The following is a 21151-nucleotide window of genomic DNA, read 5'->3' as shown; positions in this document are numbered from 1 at the left end:
TCTTCTATCACTAAATAAATCTCTGATACCTAAGGGAGCCTTTGTCTGCCGGGACTTGGGGTGGTGGGTGGTTTCTGTGCAGCTTTGCAATCAGCACTCCTCCCCTGGAGCACGGGTCAGCCTTGGAGGAGGCTCTAACTACAGTGAGCCTAGGAGAAATAAGGGCCCCTCGGGAATCAAGGCCAGATGGCCAAGTTTAGAACTGAGCTAAGGCTCAGCATAAAGCTAGACTCAGCTCCAGAGGCAGAAACAAACATCTCCTTGGCCATCCTCCCTTGAGCCATGGCCAGAGCTTGCTGGGGCAGCTGATAACTCAGCTCTGGTCATCTGGATTTCTGCACACAGGAAGGATGCTGCTTTTGAGATCCTCACAAGTAACTAGCTGAACACAGGAAAAAGGGAATAAGTAGCAATTAATTTAGTGCATTCCAAGCAAATGCACCATAAACAGAAATGGCTATCAGAGCTGGACTAATTAACCAAGACAGTAATTTAGACATCCCAGAACAATTAACTTCAGGATTTCTGTGATTTCTCTTTTCAGGGCAGCCTTCTCTTTGTCAAGATGTACTTGTAAGTGTCTAGACTGGAAACAGATGAGTATTGGCTCTGCAGTAAACAAGGGTGGGTTAAGTTTCTTCTCTGGAGAAAGCTCACAGAAGACTGCATGTAAGGCTTTTTAACTACAAAATATATTTCCACTTCAAATATTCCATTAAAAGGAAAACATTGTTTAGCACATGTTTATAGGTCTCTTACAGAATGAATTCTTATCTAGAACTCTAGTCCAAAATTCACTGATTATGGATATACAAAGGGAGTTGTAGTACTTGGATCAAGAACAACTTTAGGGTCCAAGAAGGGATAACAGAGCTACACTTCCAGATTCACAGAATGCATTGAGTTGGAAGGGACCCTCAGAGGTCATCTTGTCCAACCCCCCCTGCAGTCAGCAGGGATAACTCTAACTAGAGCAGACTGCCCAAGGCCACATCAAGTCTTGACATGGCTTCAGTCACAGCTATGGGCAACCTGTTCCAGTATTTCACCACCTTCATAGTAAAGAACTTCCTCCTAATGTCCAACCTAAATCTATCCTGCTCCAGTTTCAAACCACTGCCCCTCATCCTATCACTAGAAGCCCTTCTAAACAGTTCTTTCACAGTCTTCCTGCACATCCCCTTCAGATACTGAAATGCAGCTCTACATTCTGGCTTGGTTTTTGGTTGGTTGGGATTTCGTTTTGGATCGGTTTTGGTGCTGGGTTTTTGCTTCCATTTTTGGGGCTGGTTTTTAGTTGGTTGGTTGGTTCTCCCCTTTGTTTTTTTCTTTCTTTTTATTGGGGAGGAGGGAAGGTAGGGGCAGGAAGATAATTGGAGGGGGGGAATACATTTGGAAATAATTGAAACATTTTCTGCCAGCTTGCCAGCAGCTCATGGAGAGACCCCATCCATCTGAGATTCTTTGGCTGTCTGCCTGGAAGGAACTTGTCAACTTGTCTTTTTGCCTGAGGCAAGGAGACTTCAAACAAAGTGGTAACCATTTGTTTTATTATTTTTTTTTTAAATGGGGGGGGGGAGGAAAGCAGCCCAAAATTCTTTTACTGGAGAGAGACATTCTCCTCTTGGAAAATATGATTCTACTAAAAATACTTTCCCTAACTCTGCTGTTAGTGTGGAATATTGAAGCCACCAGTAAGAAGAATAGAAGTTTTTTATAGAAAAGAATGAGGCCTTCAAGATACGCTGCTGACCAGTTTTATTTTTGCATGGTGACCTTCAGAAAAGGGATTTTATACTTAGCTGATGATGGGCATCGTCACACTGAGAATGCTCACACACCACTACCAGCAAAAAAAGAGAAAGCCAAGTGACTTCACCTGGGAGAGGCAGCACCCATGCCACCTCCACTACATCACAAAGAAAACACTTCAGTCACTTTTAAACACCAGGCAATCCCCAAGTAGCACAATTCCAGCAACACATTTCTGGATTGTTTCAGACCAACTGCATTTTCAATGGTAAACTACAAAACAAGTCAGTGGGAATGCCAAAAATTGAGTTTTGTCACTCAGTTTGAAAGCATCAAAACAAGCATTATTTTCTAAGCATTTCACTGCTAGAAGAAAAACGCAGCAGGGACACCAGGGCTCTGTTTAAGCCTACAAAAACCTCCAGCAAAATCCTAAGGAGTGGGAGTGCGAGTTTTACCCCAGATAAACTGGTTAACCCCACTGGGTTTTATGGTTTCGTGAGCACTTGGTACCAGCCTCCAAGAGGAGGGAAGGCACAAGCAGGCCTCTTTTGGCACTGCTATCAGCTCGCTCCAGCTTAAATGGCTCATGAAACTGTGCTGTTACTCATCCATAATCACTGCTTATCTGAGTGATCAACACCAAAATATTTTATTTCTTTATCACTGTGCAACTCAAAGAGCTTAGAAATCTTTTATAGCTACCCAGCACTCAAAAGGACTCATTTAAGAATCTTGTGTAGACAAGGAATTTGCGTAGCAGAGAACAAAAATAATGTGTTCAGTAACAGGAGAGACAACAGTCAAGTCTTTGAAAGATAGGAAAGCACTAAAATTAGTTATCTGAGGAAGAATCTCTAAGTTATGATTCTGCAAATAACCATTCAACTAACTCTCCCAGGTGAATGATTGGAGTAGAAATGCATTATTTCTACCTTGAAATTAGCAGGATATAGAACAAAGATTAGACAAACAGGCTTGGGTGTAGATATCAAACTGCCACAAGTCCTTTTTTTTCCCCTGGGTGAACTCTAATAAAACCAGCACAAGAGAGGGCATTTAATTCATTGACTCCCTCTAACTTAAACTTTTCCAAACACCATGGTGTTTGGACAGCAAATACAATTTATTTACAACAACAATTCAGAAGTGCTGTGCCTGCAAATGTAGGTTAGGTATCTGCTTCTAGTAGGTGATGGCTGGTGAGCTATTTGTCTATTGTTTACTTTTTTCACATGTTGGAACATTAAGTCCTAAAACACTTCCAAGTGTATGAAATGCTAAAAGACCCAGAGGCCCACAATTTTATCAGCATGAAGTTTCTGTCCACTTTGTTTCAGAGGTAACTCTTTCTTCTTCCTGCCTTTACAGAAATGCAGGTTCTAGTTCCAAGCTCACCTAACCCCTTGGTAAAAAAGAAGAGAAGGGCAACGAGGCTGGGGAGTGGCCTCGAGCACAAGCCCTGTGAGGAGAGGCTGAGGGAGCTGGGGTTGCTTAGCCTGCAGAAGAGGAGGCTCAGGGGAGACCTTATTGCTCTCCACAACTACCTGAAGGGAGGCTGCAGCTATGTGGGGGTTGGTCTCTTCTCCCAGGCAAGAGCAGAACAAGAGGACACAGTCTCAAGCTGCCACAAGGGAAATTTAGGCTGGAAGTGAGGAGAAAGTTCTTCACAGAAAGAGTTGTTGATGATTGGAATGTGCTGCCCAGGGAGGTGGAGGTGTTCCAGAAGGGACTGGACATGGCACTTGGTGCCATGGTTTAGTAGTCATGAGGTGTTGGGTGACAGGTTGGACTTGATGATCTCTGAGGTCTTTTCCAACCTTGTTGATTCTATGATTCTACAAAAGGAGCAGCAATTCAAGTTCAAATTATTCTGCAGCTAGCTGAGAAGGCCATGAAGTTTCTATGCTTCTGGTATCAATGCACAAACCCAACTGTGGTAGTTTTAGGCTATGCCTTTAAAATTTTGTTACAGGTCTTGAGCAGAAAAGTAGAAGAATGTAAATAAATCACTACTGGGTGTAAAAAGGAAAACAAAAGATAATTCTAAATTATTCCCTTGGAGAGATATCTGCCATGAGACTGCCTGTACCAAAACATTCTGGGGGCTTCTCTGCTCGCTTCATTGCTCTGGAGAGGATACTAACCCTGTTTCTGCTTGACCTTGGCTGCATTGTTTTGGTGAAGTCTAGCAGCTATGTTTTCCCTGTTCTTTTCTCCCTTTGGGGGAGATGGGGGGACAGAAAGACAGCTCTCCTGGTCTTTGACCAGGGGATTCTCATGTTGTTAACTGCAAATATCTGTAAATATTGTAAATCCTGGATATCTGCAACATTCATTGCATTCCATGTGGATTGTAGTCTGCTTGTAAATACAGCTTCCATTTGCTTCCAACTGAGCTGGGTCTGGCCAAGTTAATGTTGGGGGCAAATTTCAACCCACCACACCAATAAAAAAAAATCAAAGCTTTCACATCTAAATCAGACAGAAGACCTACAGTTCTGTGTCTCACTTCTGCATTCATATTAGCGTAAGCACAACAGGGGAAGCACCGAGATCAGAATCAGGCCCACAGTTACCCCCGAGAAGCAAATGTCATGCAACTGTTCTTAACTCGCAGCATCATCTGAAAACAGTTTAATGAGCAGAAAACAGGCTTTTGACAACAACAGCATTTCAGAATGGCAGTGTAATTAAGTTTAAGGCAGAGCTCCGCGCTGGCGCGCCCGACGCTGATGCGGAACCAGCAAATGATACGCTTTTAAGCATGGCAGAGTTTTCAGAAGAAGTAACCAACTGAGGAAATGGTGGTAGGAAGGAGCCAGCTCCCCCAGGGCGTTTTTTCAAGCAGCTGATAGGATGTGATACATAGTGTATGCCTCATCCAGTTGTTCCGATTCCTACATCCCTAGCCGGCTATGTTTTCATAGCACTGGAGGACAAACCAAGAGTCATGCCTCCCTTCCGAGAGGAAGCAAGGGAAGGAGCTGCATGCATGTGACGAGTAATGAGAAAGGAAGACAGTCTGCCCTCCTACACTACCGGTTCAGACTCAGTTCATAGAATGGTTGTACTAACACAGATGGCCTCACCTGAGCTTTTGCTCCATAGCTACCACATACTTATCTACCCACACAGACTTCGAGAATGCTTTGGCTTGGAAGGGACCTTAAAGATCCTCTAGTTCAAATCTCCCTGCCATGGGCAGAGACACCTTTCACCAGCCCAGGTTGCTCAAGGCCTCATTCAACCTGGCTTTTGACACCTCTGGGCAGGGGCACATCCACAACCTCCCTGGGCAACCTGTTCCAGTGTCTTACCACCCTCACTCTAAAGATTTTTTTTTCTAATCTCCAGTCTAAACATACCCTCCCCTAAGCTTCAACCCATTCCCCCTCATCCTATCACTACAAACCATCTTAAGGCTTGACTAGTTAAGGCTGGTCAGTCATTATCATCAGATTTGCAAGAGCAAGGTCAACAAAGAATTAGTGAGCAGTCCCCCCAGGGACAAAATAAATAAATAAAGAGGAAGAAACTGTAGAAAGAATCTTGATTCCATTAAAAAAACCCTCACAGACAGGGTGGATCTCAAGACCTGTGTGATCTCCACTGTAAGATGAACTGGTGTTATAATTAACCTGTAACAAACATTCGGTGGTTTCAAGAAGGCATCTTTGGAAAGCACTTTCCTGCTGTGCTCTCTCTCCAGGTTTGTGTATCACCTGCCAAAGGAGTTCCTCAGTGCTGAGAGCTACTGCAGGAGCCTATAGTCATCTATTAACTCTTATTGGTGAGGAAGTGAGGAAAATTCTCTTTCTTCTTTATTATTTTCTCAATTGGCAGAACATTTGCTTTAATACACGAATTTCTAAGCTATCCTTTAATAAAAGAGGCTGTGGTGGTTGAATATACTTCCCTGAAACTGCACAGAAGCAGCTTTAATAACTCAAGTTTTAAGTACACTAAAGCTAATCAATTCATCCTGCATTCACGTTTCCATTATACTTCCAACAAGGCACAAAACAGGTCTGTAAAACATAATTAAGGAGAAACTGCTACATACAGCATGTAAAATCAAGACTACAGCTTTCACTTCATTTGTTTTGCATACTCATTAGATTATTTTTTTCATTTAAATATCTTGATCTGTGTAACCATATTTATATGTGAAAGAAACAACAATTTAAATTAAATTAGTCCTTAGTTAAGATGTATTAGAAAACATCTGAAGCTGATGTTCTTAGTGCCACACTTTCCAAATTGGATGGAAAGAAAATAATTATGTTAGCAGCTCTGAAAAACAGCCCAATTAATGCACATTTTTAGAAGTATTCTACTTCCACAACCTTGCATGCTGAAACTTAGCTGGTTGGGAAATGTAGGAAAAGATTCAGAGCATCTACCTTTATGTCTTACTCTGTCCTTGAAAAACAGCACCATAGGATCATTGTGGTTGGAAAAGCCCTCCAAGATCTTGAAGTCCAACCACCAACCCAACACTACCACGGCCAGAGATATGAAGGAGACCAGGGAGACACAAGGAGAGCAACAACATGAATTCCCAAGCTGGAACGCCCCTGAGCAAATATACTGACTGTAGCACAGCCCCAGTGGAGCTAAGGCCTTACACTCACCAAACATGCCATGAGCTCAGGAGCAGGTCACCCTCAGCCTGGGTACCATGCCACTTGGATCAAGTAGGTGCCAGGGTGAGAGAGCAGCACACTGCCCATGAGACAGCACTGGCACTGCTCTGCCTCTCCTGGCACAGCTCCTTGCACAGCCCTCAGTGCCACTGACACTGACCGAGGGGTCACAGACAACGGCTCTCTCATGTTGCTGCCTGCCCCATGTGTTGCCTTCCACAGGGGCGTCTCCTCAGTTCCCTTACTGCCTTTTTCTGGCAACCTATCTCTGCATTTCTGTGAGCACTAGGACTAGGTGCAAGTGCAGTGTTTGTACATGCAGTGTAAAGCAGAAGAGAAATTTTCTTTCCCTCCTCATCTTTCCTACGTGGGCTCTAGACCGCTGGCAAATGTACTGTCAGTGGTAGTAAGACACAGTGTGAATGCTGTGAGGAGAAAGACAATTAGTGGACAACGACAGGAAGGTTTGCAGTGCTCAGTATCGTCAAATTACAGTCAAGAGAGGTGCGTGTGCTATCACTGATGCCAACAGCTTTTCCAAGTCCTATGACAGTAATCAAAAAATAATCACAGAGCAGCTGACGTTCTTTCCCCGCAAGAGCCTGTGCCCTATTTAAGGATGAAAATGCTCCAGAGTGATTTATGGTTGCAAGCAGAAGAAATTAAAGAAATCACAACATCTTTTCAAACCATACCGTTGAGAAGAGGCTGTCCTCCGTGTACGCTCCTTGACACCACCGCGCTGTGAACATCTTCAGGAAATCCAGTCTTGCACGACAGATCTTCACAGGTTGCTTTTATCGGTGCCTGAAATGCAAGACAAAATTTATGTAATAGTCAGCACCCTCATTCAGTTGAGGAACATTCCATTTGGCACACAGTCCACTCTGCTGCCGTCTTGGACAAGCAGCCTCTTTGTTTCCGAATGACTGCAATTAGGAGCGTGAGGGCAAAGGGTTAATCTTTCTGATAACTGGAATGGAAGGAACAAATCCCACTTGTCTGGTAAGATCTAAATAATACACAATCTTGATTCTTCTGACAACTGAACATTTCCACGAAACCAGCCATCCAGACTGAAGGGGAATCATAGGGGGAACAAAAAAACATTCCTCCCTCCAGAAATAAACGCAGCACAAAAAGCCAGCAGCAACTTGTTCGTGGCCGCATTTCTTGCGAGCAACGATTTCAACCACTGATCTAAAAAATGCCTGATTTAGTGGATTTCCAGGCCAGCCTGCACCAGGCACAAGTAAACCAAGATAAAATGCTACATTGGCAGTAACTTAGCAGAACTCGTATTTGCGTTAGCATTCAGATGGATACCACAGAAAGCCAAATGTTGCCCATGCAATCTCCTTCTATTTCAAAGGGACGAGCAGTTAAAAGGAGAGCAGCTCATTACTACATTTGCACAACAAGGGATGAGCCAAGCCACTGAAACTGTTTGTTCTCTCACTTGTTAAAGAAAAGTTTTCCCCTCAAATCATGTTCTTAAAGACTTTCATAAATGCTTTATTAGAAAAAAAATACAACACGGTGTTTGGGAACTTGTCTGCTCCTTCCTTCTCCACCGTCAGAAGGTATTTTTTGATAGCTAAGCTGAGCTGGTTTCCAGGACATTGCTGCCTAGCTGGGGAGGAAAAAGAAAATAAATCCAATTTTCTGTGGCAAAGGACTAAGATTTCTTTTCAGTGAATTCTTCTGGTCTCATTTAAGTGCTGCACAAAACCACAGCCCAGCTAACACGTGGCAGAGTGACCATACATGGCAAAACCCCTTTCACACAGCACTAGGCAGAGAGGCCAACTCAGGCTGGGCTGAGATACATCCAGGAAACAAACCATCAGAGCCTTTGCACAATTTCAAACATGCTTACACGACCTGTATCACAATACTGTGACCAACAGGACTAGGGAAGTGATTGTAGCCCTGGACTCAGCACTGATGAGGCCACCTCTTGAGTACTGGCTTCAGTTTTGGGGTCCCTCACTATTTTAGCGAGGTACTGGAGCAGGTCCAGACAAGAACAGCAAAGCTGGGGAAGGGTCTGGAGAACAGGGCTGGTGAGAAGCAGCTTAAGAAACTGGGGGTGTTTAGGCTGGAGAAGAGGAGGCTGAGAGGAGACCTTCTCACTCTCTACAACTTCCTGAAAGGAGGATGAAGGCTGGGGGCACTGGTCTCTTCCCCCTAGGATCAAGCGATAGGATGAGAGGAAATGGCCTCAAGTTGCACAAGGGGAGGCTTAGGTTAGAAATTAGAAAAAAAAAAAATCTTCTCCCCTGAAAGGGTTCTCAAGCACTGAAACAGGCTCCCAGGGGAGGTGGTTGAATCCCCATCCCTGGAGACGTTTCAAAGAGGCAGAGATACAGCACTGAGGGACAGGGTTTAGCACCAGCCTTGGTAGAGCTCGAGCACGACTGGACTCGATCTTAAAGATCTTTTCCAACTAATATGATTCTATGCCAAGTAAAGGCCTAGCCATGTGCATACCCAGATGCAGTATATGGTCTTTGACAGCATGAGCAACTGTGCTGCTATATCATACTTAAAGCTGATTGAGACTTAAATTAGATTTTCCTTTTTGCTCTCCCATATGGGCTTCCCTCGAGCAGACCCTACTCAAGGCCATGTAAGCACATCTGCAGACACTTGGCAAAGAAAGCCCTACAGAAAAAAAGAAAAAGAAAAAAGGAATGGAGAAAGAAGAGATAATAATGATGTTTTAATGGTTTATCACAGTAATCTCAGGGAAAGAGAGCATTAAAGCAGAGGTGGGACAGGAGCATCTCAAACCACAAGGATTTCTAATAGGAAGAGGGACTGGGCAGCAGTGGAGTCCCTCCATTGGCAGTCATGGCCAAGCTCAGAATGCCAAACTCTGTTAGGATATCTTTATCACTAATACAAGGAGGGATTTGTAACACATTGTGTTGGACTTGCACCAACACAGTCTTAGCTAAGCAGCTCAACAGTGACACTAGCAAGGAAAACAAAAAAAAGAATAAATTAATCCAAAACTGTACCAAGGTGAGGCACTGCCTACATAAGCACCCAGTGAGAGAACTTACAGAATCAGCAAGGTTGGAAAAGACCTCAAAGGTCATCAAGTCCAACCTGTCACCCAGGACCTCATGACTACTAGACCATGGCACCAAGTGCCACATCCAATCCCCTCTTGAACACCTCCAGGGATGGCAACTCCACCACTTCCCAGGGCAGCACATTCCAATGGCTACCAAGTCATTTCAGTGTGAGTGTTCTCCACTTACACCCTGCTTTCTATCAAAATGTGCACACTGTAGTTAGAGAGTGGTCCTGCATCCACATCACCCTACCTCACTGGCCTTCTTGGCCACCTGGGCACACTGCTGGCTCATGTCCAGCCTGCTGTCAACCAGTAACCCCGGGTCCCTTTCTGCCTGGCTGCTCTCCAGCCAACTCCAACCCCAGCCTGTAGCACTGCCTGGGGTTGTTGTGACCAAAGTGTAGCACCTGGCACTTGGACTTGTTGAATGCCATCCTGTTGGACTCTGCCCATCTGTCCAGCCAGTCAAGATCCCTCTGGAGCACCCTTCTACGCTCTAACTCATCAACACCTGCTCCCAGCTTGGTGTCATCTGCAAATTTACTGATGACTGACTCAACCCCCTCATCCAGATCATCAGTGAAGATACTGAACAGGATTGGGCCCAGCACTGATCCCTGGGAATTATCAAGTGGCCAGTTAACTTAAAACTGCAGCATGGGTTTAATTGTGACTTAAGTACTACACTCATCTCTCATCTACATTTACTTATGTACTTTAAAATCTTTCTATGAGGACTCTAAAGAGAAACCAAACACAGAGCAACAGTTTTAGCTGCCAAGGGACTACGTTACCTGCAAAGCTGGAACTCGGATGCGCATCCAAGCTCCAACAGTCCACTCACACATTTGAGTTCTGAAGATGAAAAGATGGTGAATCAAAACTAATTATGATCCCAAGTGCCAGCTTCCTCAGCTTGAGAACTCAAATCACAGGTTTGATAATGTTTCCATAATTTGAAAGGGGGGGAAAAAAAATCGTAAGGCTTGTTTCAGCTACTGTACAAAAGGTGACCTCAAAGCAAAAGGAATCAAGAAGGAAAAACAATTAAAGAAATAGCTTTTCATGGTACCCTTGAAAGAAAAAGGCCCTGGGTGAGCAGCTGAGCAGATAGCAGGACTTTGAACAAGTCCACGCTGCTGTGCCTGGGAATCTTTCAGCCTTTCCAGCAATCTATATGTACTAAACAGCTCTTATAAACTGAAACAATGCCCACCGAAACAAAGGCTGCGGGACATGAATAGAGAGCCTTCTTTATTCTTTCATTTGCAGCCATCAATTTTATCTGGAAACAAAAGACTGTACACTGCTCTCCAAAAACAGCCCTTTGTAAAGATTGTTTGAGCAGAAAAACACAAGGGAAGGAAGAATTCAAATTTTCAGCATTTCTTAATCGCCCTGTGTTTGGCGTTTTGAATTAAGTAGAAGTTGGAGCTTCAGACACACTGGGTCATATCAAGTTCATCCTAGGAGTACTGTAAGACTTAAAACCATTGCAATTCCAAGGGAAGAAAAAGAAGGAAAAAAGGAAAGCTGCAATATTTGTATCCCTTTATCTGAGCCAAAAGGGAGAAAGCAGTGAAGATTATCGGGCATATTATTGTAATTTACAGGATTTTGTGTGATTAGTACAATAGTGTGATTAGTGCAATTCCCAAGACTGTTTCAAACATAAGATAATGTTACTTGTACATTCATCTGCAGAAGGACACTACTTAAAACCCCCTGCATTTTAAGATGGAAAGCAATTACCTTAGCTTGTACCCACATAAAACCTATTTAATGGAGTCGCAAAGCTTTGAACAAGCCTCAGCACTTGGAAAATTCTCCTCTCAAGTATTAATAGACTTTGCTAAAGCAAAATAGAGTTACTACTGAAAAACTGGTTTGCTTTCATCATCCTTTATGGCTTATTCAGTCATTTTTAACTGCAAAATGAGTGTTACTATCTCCAGATGCTAAAAGAGCAAACACCTAGTGAAACACGGTGTCACATCATGTACATAAACCAAGTCCTGCAGATCTCACATGAACTCCTGTAGGCAAAGTGTAATTTTGAAGCAACTTGATATAAATTAAAACTCCCCTGTCAAAGTTATTATTCAGTCAATTAAAAGAATTGGCCCTTTTGCTGTACTTAATGAAACCTGCAGTTGTAATACTCAGCTCCTCAGTCACTTTAGTGTCATATCTAGACTGCCAAGTACCTACAAACCTGTGGTTTAATTTCGAAGTTGTATTTCAGGTGAATTAAAAACCAAACAAACAAAACCCAAACAAACAAAAAAGCCACCAGCCAACCAAACAACAGCCTGCTGGAAACCTCAACTTTGTAATTCAGAAGGATTCATGTTTACACCTCACACTACAGCAGGTTGCTCACAGCCACATCCAGCCTGGCCTTCAAAACTTCTAGGCATGAGGCTTCCACCACCTCCCTGGGCAACCTGTGCCAGTCTCTCACCACCCTAATGGGAAAGAACTTCTTCCTAACATCCAATCTGAATCTACCCATTTCTAGTTTTTTTCTGTCTCTTCCTAAACTTCACCAGTAAGAGCCTATTAACAACACAGACCTCACATTTGTGCAAGGACTATAAATTAAAACAGGAATAAAGCCAGACAGGATTGCCTCACTAGTGCTGACAGCTCTGCACGAATACCTCTTCTCAATTTCCATACTTTCTAACAAGAAGCCACATTTGGAATGTCATTCTGTAAAGAAACATCTATTTAAAAAGGCAAGCTCACCACACCACTCCAGAGGCAGTTTTCTACGACAACACACATCCTACATGTGTAGGATTGGGCTTTTAAACAGGGCTTTCAAAAAGGGCTGAACATTTTCCGTCTGCACATGCCATACACCACTGGAGTTCACCAGCAGCTATTAATCTGAAATCTCAAAGTCTCTGCTTTTCCACTGTTTGCATCTGCATGTAATGCAACATTAGACTTCTTACTATTGATTGTGCCAATGAGCAAGGGGAGTTTGTTGAATGAGTGCTCTTTTATACTCGGTGTAGCTTACTCCTATAGGAAAATAAGCCTAGGTAGTAAAACGAGAAACAGAAGGGTATACATCACAGCAAACAGCACCCTATACAGTTGCAACTGGATGTAATACTGCTGCTAGTTGCAAAGTCCAGCCAATTGACAGGGCATTATTGTGTGAACCTCAAAACGCCGGCTGGCCTAATTATAGTATGACAGAGCAGGAACAGAGTATTTGAGCTCTCCCTCCTTAATAACCAACATTAATTTGCAATTATGACAGCAATATTCAAGCTAAGCACAGATCACAGAAGCATTTGTGGCTGTGTTTAAAGACTGTTTTTTCATTAATTGAAAGGCCAGGCTGGTGCCCTGTACTCATTCACAGCTTAGGTAACTCCAGAGATCATTCTACCCGTTTCTAGTTTCGTGCGCATCATCAGCTGTACAAAGTGGGTCTTGCTTTATGACAAGCTTCTACTTACTACCACAAGGCACATAAAAGACACTCTGCAGGGTGATAGACACATCTCTGGAATGTTTTAGATGCAAACCTGGAAACACCTTGGAAACATTCAGCAGCTCTTTCTTAATCTCCCACTTGCTGCAAAGAACCGCAACAGTTTATACCCCCACGGCACTCAGTACTCCAGCAAAAGCATCCAAGTCTGATTTGTTTTCAGTTGTAGATTGCAGCTGGGAAGAAAAAAAAAAGTACCTTTCATTCAAATTGTTGTGGAAGCCAAAAGCTTCCTAAGTGGATGCCAGGCTATGCCCTCCCTGAGGTCATTCAGTTACACCAAAAAGGACTTTATTTATGGCACCTTCACTTCTAATTAGTGCTCGCCTGCATGAATCACATTTTAGATCAGAAAATGCAGCTTCTGGAACCAATGCTTAAGGCTCTCAAACACCTTCCCCAAAATAACAGGATCTGCAATTTTGATGCTACCATCTGGGTCTAAACCAGTTGCCTTGAATGACCACTGGTTACCACAGGTTACCGCAGCTTTACAGTCCCCCAAGTCCTGATTGCAGCCTGTTCTGTTAACCCCAACCGAGAGGCAACATTCCTTTGCTTTGTTAAATGAGGAGACATTTATTTGGTGTACCTCACAGAGCACAAAGCTGTAACCCAGTCTGGACTTTCTCCTTCCTCCAGCTAGAAGAACACGAGAGTGCTGCACCTTCCAAGACACAACACAGCTCGTAACAGAGGACATCTTAAAAACCCAAGTGGAGTAACAAAACCAAAAGGAATCTCTCCAAGTCATGCTTTTGTAATATTAAAAACCCCACAGCAAATCAGCCCTACATTTGACTATACATTCTCATTTCTCCAAGAGGAGACAAGCTCTCTCTCATTTGAGAGCAGCCCCTGTATTATTAACCACGTTGAACATCCCAGCCCATGCAAGCTGCTGCTAACATGTAGAGGAGGATGCTGTGCTTTCCCGACCTTCAGGGGAGGCCTTGCAAGGCCTATCTGGAAGAATTCTTTGGAGGGATCACAAAATTTTAACTATGTCTTCAGCTGCTGGGTGATAATTATATGCTAATTATAAGGAATGGAGGAGTCCCTAAAGGAGTCTGTTGGTAAAAATATATTTTTTAAATATGTCAAGGAGTGCCTAGAGGAGAGGCTAAACGAGCCTTTTGGAAACATGCTAATTAATTAAACACACCAACACAGGCTCAAACCAAATAGTTGAAGAGAAAACGTTGAGGAGATTTGGCAGCGATACACCTTCCATCTTGGTAGCTGCTGATCCCCTATCTGTTTTCATAAGCCATTTAAAAATAGAAAGCCTAATTTCCCCTCTTTATGCAGACAGAGCTCGCGTGATCTTTCCCCGAGAAGCGCAGGATCACACCAAGTGATGAATCACGCAGACCTGGTGACACACCTCTCGGGGTGAACAGTGGTGCAGCCTGACACCCAGGTGAAAGAGATGCCTCTCAGTTCACTCACCAACTACAAACACACTTTAGCAGACTACAAATCCTCCCTGAACTCATCCTGCAGTAACACATGACATCTGTTTTTCCTACGACGCTTTTTTCCCTTTTCAAGACTCACCTCTGTGCCTGCCAGTATTAACTCAGCCAACCGGCAAGTCTCAGTTCAGTGGTAGGTGGGGAGGTCTGTCATAATTAGCACTGCTACTGCTAACCACCCTAAGACTGAAGCATCTCTCCTATGAGGAAAGACTGAGAGACCTGGGGCTGTTCAGTCTGGAGAAGGCTGAGAGGGAACCTTATCAATGTCTTCAAATACCTGAAGGGTGGCTGCCAAGAGGATGAACCCAGTCTCTTTTTGGTGATATCCAGCGAGAGGAGGAGGGGCAATGGACTTCAACTCAATCATAGGAAATCCCATCTCAACATGAGGAAAAAAACTTCTTTGCTGTGAGGGTGCTGGAGTCCTGGAGCAGGCTGCCCAGAGAAGCTGTGGAGCCTCCTTCTCCAGAGATCATCAAAACCCACCTGGATGCATTCCTGTGTGACCTACCCAAAGTGATCCTGCTTTGCAAGGGGGTTGGACTCAATCTCCAGAGGTCCCCTCCAACGCCTAGCATTCTATGATTCTAAAGTATTCCTTTCAGTTTCATCACTCCCCACTCCACTATGGCTCATTTCATTTTATGCACAACTAGAGCCACTGGGTTAGTGGGAGTACAAAGGCTACCCAGTAAGCACACCACAGGTTCCTCCTGTGCTTCTAGCAAAAAGCTATTTAAACTAAAAACGCCACAGAACATTAGAGGTTGCTCAGCCTTTGGGGAACAGACTCGTGTTTGCTGTGTACATCCTCTGAAAGAAATTAAGTTCTCATCCTAACAGGAGCGCTGGTGAGCTACTGAAACTACTCTCAAGTTTCCTAAACTTCCCCTCCCCCCCCCCTTTACCTAAAAACAAAAAACAACCAACACACCACACCTAACAAGAACCCCAGTGAGAGCCAGAAAGAGTTTAACTGGTGCATGATCCTCTTGCTCAGGCAAAAAAAGCCATTTAACAATCCCTGCTCCTTACCACATGACAAGTCCCTTGTGCAAGACTGTCTGTATTGAGTAAAAATAACTTTACTCACAACTTCCTCAAGCTATTTTTAAATATACACATGCACTTGTGTCACAACTAAGTTGTCTTATGTTTTACAGCATTCAGTTATCAAAAAGAAAGAAGAACTGACAAATGAAATTGACATAGAAGTGTCACTGAAACTAATTAAGATGGGACATGACAAGGCTCTTCCAGTGATGTTTCTGGGAGATCCTCCAATTTCTGGGAGCAGAAAGGAAAACAATAGACGGGAAGTTGGTGAATAGAATAGAATCAATCAGGTTGGAAAAGACCTTCGAGATCATTTGAGTCCAACCTATCACCCAACACCATCTATTTAACTAAACCATGGCACCAAGTGCCCCATCACATTCTAGAGCAACTGCAGTTCAAAGATATGATCAGTTCAGGCAATTACATTACAAACAGGCATCATAGAAAACTACTCATTCATCTTTCTGGCATATTAAGTTAAATGCCTAGGTAGCAGTGCTAGCCACGAAGAGAGAGAGCAGCACAAGGCTTTAATAAATGCTATGCTTTCTAGAGAGACATAAACTGACAAGAGAACAGAATATAAACACGCACACAGACACATGCACCTTCTGTTGGATCAGAAGCATATACATTTGAGTATACCTGCAATATATAGCTACAATACCTGCTCAATCAGAACTTGTTTAATACACTGAATTATCCCATTCTCTCAGCCAGGGGTATGGGTTTTTTTCAATTCCAAAAATTCCCTGCCAGCTTAAGTGACCTTATCTGTCCTGCAACAGATGTGCAAAGCAGTTGGGGGAAAAAGGTCTTTTCACAAAATAGATTTTGTAACAATAAAGCCAGTTTAATATCCAAAGAGCTACTTCTGTGGTTTGGTTTGTTTGGGGTTTTTTTTTGCCTCAGTTCTGCAATTATCTGTATTTTGAGGATGTGTCAGCAGTGTCACTATCACCTACACCAGACAGACAAGGATTAGAGAGCTCTTTGCTGCAATATCCTGCCACATTTAACTTTTCAGATAGAGTCTTTGAAGACAAAGCAAAATCAGAATGGGAAGATCTATATCCAACAAGGCTGAACTATCCTGTTCTGGGGCTTATGAAATGCATTATGAAAGGCATCCAATTCACTTTGAAAGGAGTTAATGATGTTGGGAGTCTAATTTGTTAAAAAGACACCTTGAAACTCCTTTTTGTGCTTATACAATCACATATTTACAATATTACTTAGAATAAAATGGTTGAAAAAGATCAGTACTACTACTTTAAGACACAGGTGTGTTATGAGAGACCCACGACAGGAGAGCTCACTGCCACTTCTGCACAAACCCAGGTTAATTTGCTTCACCCCACCGCTGCCAGCGACTGCTGGGGGTGATTGAGAGGGGTGCAGCCAGCAAGAAATGCCATCACGGCATTCTCAGCAGGGCCAGCTTAACAGGAGTATCATTTAGGGTAGGAGCTTTATCACCTGGATACATTTGCTAAGACCTGGAATCGAACCAAAACTGCCTGCAGAAGGTAATAACTTATGTCCTCTGACATGGTAATTCAAATTCAAACCAGTCACCTCGGCATCAGAGGCTCCAGAGCTGTTTTACTGTTTACTTCTAACTGATTTTGAAATGGACAACACCCACAGAGACCATATCACCTTATACATTAAAAACAATTATTCCCTTTTTGAGCACTTCATTTCTATTCCCCTTGGCAGTTCTTTTCTAACAGTAGCTTTAATTCCTGTAAACTCATGCTGCCTTTCCCATAGCTTCTTCAATCCTGTTGTCATCCCAGCTGAACTGCTGTTTTGGTCAGAAAAGCAAACCTTGCTCCTTTTATCCTCTCTTCTGTCAGGTGTTTTTTTTTTCCACAGAACATTGCCAGACTGGAACTGATGTGTTAACCAGCAAAATAAAAGCAGAGCTTTCGTTCTCCTACATCCCATGTATGCTACAGATTGCCAGAAATCCAAAGCCCTCTTTCCTGAAGGTGAACAGCACCCACAGCTCTGCCTTAAGAGCTGCTTCCAGTTACATGCTCTCAAGTAATTCCACAATGACAGCTTTTCTACATCTCTGATGAATAATGAAGTGATATTAACTCCAGAAAATAAAAGGTTGATAACCCCTGTGCTGCAGAGAGGAAAAACTGAACTAGAAATGCTCAACCTTTCAAAAGAACCTGGTGTAGATAATGTTCTACAAGCCAAATGTAGTATGACGATGGGGGGGGGGGGAAAGTTAGCACTGCGTCTAGCCTGTGAAGGTTCTTTGCAGTATGCATGAAAGGGGGGGGGGGGGGGACGACGAAGAAGCTTTTTAAATGGAAGTGTGGTACAGATGCAGGTCTATAAATCTGATTTCATACTCAAGTTCCAATTCTGTTACACGCTATTAAAAATCAACCCTAACCTGATTTAATGGATACCCAAACAAGGGGGAAATTGGATTCCCCAACCGGAACGTGCCAGTGACACTGAGTGATACATAAAAGCAATACAGCTAGATCCTACCCTTAATTCCCAGCTTCTGCTTTAATTTCAAACCTGTCCGGAGTGGGGGGTGGGAAGAGTGTATATATATATTTAAAAAAAAAAGATGGAATCAAAGCTCACTGCAGAATTTCTTCTTTACAGATTTATTGTGATAGGAAGACTAAACAGAACTCAAAGTAAATATACAGTAAATAGCACATAAGGACTTGGGAAAACACAAAGATAAAAGGTGCAGGTACAGATCTGCTGAGTTACTGGCACACAGAGGAGGAAAAAGGGGCAAAAAACCAAACCTAGTAAAATAATAATAATTTAAAAATCAACCAGTACAACAAACACGCCAACAACTAAAATCTCCAAACCAATCCAACATCGCAACAGTCTGTAAGTGGCATATCACAAGTTTCTGAGCAGGGCTGGCTGCTCTCACATGGCAGCAGCTCGGTGCCAACCGGACACTCCTGTGTCACGCCAGCCAGCCCCGTGTCCTCCTCAGACTCCACGGAAAATCCCCGGCTGCCGCGGAGCAGCCTTTTCAGCACCTCGCTCGCCTGGTGCAAGTCATCAGTCCCCGAGAGCGGCTTGGAAACTGCGAGGAAGGGCTCAACTGCACGGGGACCCCGTGAGGGGCCGGGAGGTGTCAAAGGGCGGGGAGAGGGGAGCGGAGCCGGGAGGACGAGCGAGCTCCTCCTGCCCCCGCTGCGGCGGAGGCGGGCGGGAGCAGCGGGTGCGCTGCACCATGGACAGTGGCTGCCGCCCGCCGCCTCCCCCTGCCCTGCGCCAGCCGCTGCGGGAGGGTGTCGCGGCCGCACAGGCACCCCCGGCCCCACCGCCGGCCTCGCCTCAACCCGCTCCTCCGGCCCGCCAGAAATGCCCCAACCGTAAATACCATTAAGAGGCGATGATCTGCGCCATCTGTCCCTCCGACTTACCGCCCTCTCCACCCCCGGCGCCGCGCCGGATACGAGCTCAGCGAGCACAAAGCGAAGAAGGAACCCACCGTCACCCCCACCACCTGCCCCCGGCCTCTGCTCAGGGTCCCGCTCACCTCCGGCTCCGCGCTGGGTCCGGATAACCCGCATCGCAGCCCAGCCCAACCACCGCCCCGCAGGCACAGCCCTCGCTGCCCCAACCGGGATCCATTTTTCTCGTCCCCGTACTCCCCCCCGCTGCAGCGTCCCGCCAGTTTCATCTCGCCCCAGACGCCCTCGCAGGGGCGCCGACCCGTACATCCCTACTTTCTTCACGGAGAGACCCCCCTCGGGCACACCGCTGCCCTGCGCCCGAGGGCTGCCTGCCCGGGACTCCGCCGCTCGCCCGGCCCGACCAGGCGAGGCCGCCGGGGGGAGGCAGCAGCAGGACTTTGATAATAATAAATTAAACATTTCGGAGCCCGAGCCCGTCCCAGTGGAAATTCCCGTTAACGGCAGGGGGGTGGGGAAGCCCGGCACCCAAGCTGAGGCTGATTAAATTCTTCCCGGGAAGGGATTAGCGGGCACGGGAGCCGGGGGTGGCCGAGGCGCGGCCCGCAGGGGTAGCTGCACCCCCCGCAGCCGCTGGAGTTGGGGCGCAGGTCTGCCCGCTGCCCCTCCTTCCCCAAGCAGGGCCGAAGCACTGATGTCCACTCAGTCCCCCCGCACCGGTACTTTCTCCCCCGCACCCACGCGGCACCGAGATCCCGTTCTCCTGCCGACCGAGCGGATACCGGACAGCCCCCCCCCAACCCCCGTCCTCTGGCACCTGCTCTCCCAAGAGCAGCGGGGACGACGACGATCTACGTACCCTCCGTGGCGGCACTGCCACCCCTCTTGCCCCGAGGATTCCCCTCTTCCTCCCAGCTGAGCCTCGGGCACAAGCTCTCCCCTCCCAGGAGCGCAACTGCGGGGCTGCCCCCCGAGCAGGTGGCTCCCTACAAGCGCCCACAAGCCACCCTGGAGCACCCCTGCCGCAGGGGCTAACGGTGGCTGCTGCTCTCCACTATCCCTCTCACCGAGGCCCGCACTTTGGCAGCTGAGCTCCCCCCCCCCCGCCTCCCCTGCCCCCGGCTCTTCTCCTTCCCCGGGCACCGCCGCCCGCAGGGGAACAAAGAGACGCATCCCGGCCCCGCTCCCCGCCGGCGGTGCTTACCTGCTGCAGGGCCGCTAGCAGCATCAGCGCCAGCGGCGGCAGGATCCGCGGCGGCGCTCCCGTTACTCGGCACATGGAGGCGAGGAGGGGCGGCGGCAGGGCGGCCCCCAGCAGTCCCGGAGCGCGGCTGGAGCCCGCCGAGCGGGGCGAGGGGAGCAGCGGGGAGGCCGGTGGGGCAGCGGCAGCTGCTGGGGGCTGCGGACGGCGTCTGCCCCCGCCTGCCGGAGCCGGCTGCCGCGGCGCTGGCTGCCGGCTGCTGCTCTAGCTCATGGGCAGCGATGCAGCGGGGGGAAGAGACGGAGAGAGAGAGGAGCGGAGGATGGGTGAAACTCAGCTCTGGGTCAGGCTGCTTTTCTCTCTGCCGAACCCCCTCCGCGGTGCAGAGGGTGGGCAGGGAAGAGGAGGAGGAGGAGGATGGGCGAACAAAAGGCTGGGAGATAAGAAAGAAGTAGTCGCTGCTGCTGCGAGACCGGTGCGGCGGCGGCTCCTGTCGGCTGGCTGCCTGCCTTCCCCACGCCTGGATCGTGCCTCGCTCCTCTTGCCGGTGCCCCCTCAGCGAGCTCGGGCAGGCGGCTCCTCTCAGCCGGGGCACACCAGCACCGCCACTGCTCCGGCCTCAGCCCTGCTGCATGCTCTCGCCCCGCACTTTCCCTCTTTCTTCTCCTCCCTCCACCCCTCCCCCTGCACGCAAAACCCCTCCGCTGAAGCACAATGATAACAATGCCCCAGCAGCCTATGCCTGTCGTGCGTGTGTGTGTGTGTGTGTGTGTGTGGTGTGTGTATGCGCTCGCCCGGTGCCTGCCTCACTGCCTGCTGCTGGCAGCTCCCCCTCCGTCTCCCGTCGCTCCCCGTCGGCCGCACGGCCAATGGGAACGGCACGGCACAGCGAGCGCCGGGGCTCGCTGTCGCCTGCAAACAGTGCTGCCCTTCTCGGTCCCCCGAGAGCCAGCGCTGGGGGCAGCAGGGCGGGCAACAACGC

At 46.6% G+C, this 21151-nt stretch overlaps 1 protein-coding gene across 2 annotated transcripts in view; it reads right to left on the bottom strand.

Annotated features, from left to right (window-relative positions):
* Nucleotides 1-20912, bottom strand: part of CDH2 (cadherin 2) — a 150616-nt gene extending 129704 nt beyond the window's left edge. The window contains exons 1-2 of one of the 2 annotated variants that reach the window (XM_054179650.1): nucleotides 20173-20912; nucleotides 7097-7208 (exon numbers count right to left, since the gene is read on the bottom strand). In XM_054179650.1, coding sequence (XP_054035625.1) covers nucleotides 7097-7208; nucleotides 20173-20247 — 187 coding nt within the window. In that variant the 5' untranslated portion in view covers nucleotides 20248-20912. Of the gene's footprint in view, nucleotides 1-7096; nucleotides 7209-13037; nucleotides 13074-20172 lie in introns of those variants that run through there. The other variant, XM_054179651.1, reaches the window with a different exon arrangement.
* Nucleotides 20913-21151: the final 239 nt, after the last annotated feature.

Source organism: Dryobates pubescens, chromosome 3 (assembly GCF_014839835.1).
Source record: "Dryobates pubescens isolate bDryPub1 chromosome 3, bDryPub1.pri, whole genome shotgun sequence".
NCBI lineage: Eukaryota > Metazoa > Chordata > Aves > Piciformes > Picidae > Dryobates > Dryobates pubescens.
This window is presented reverse-complemented; position numbering and strand designations above follow the sequence as displayed.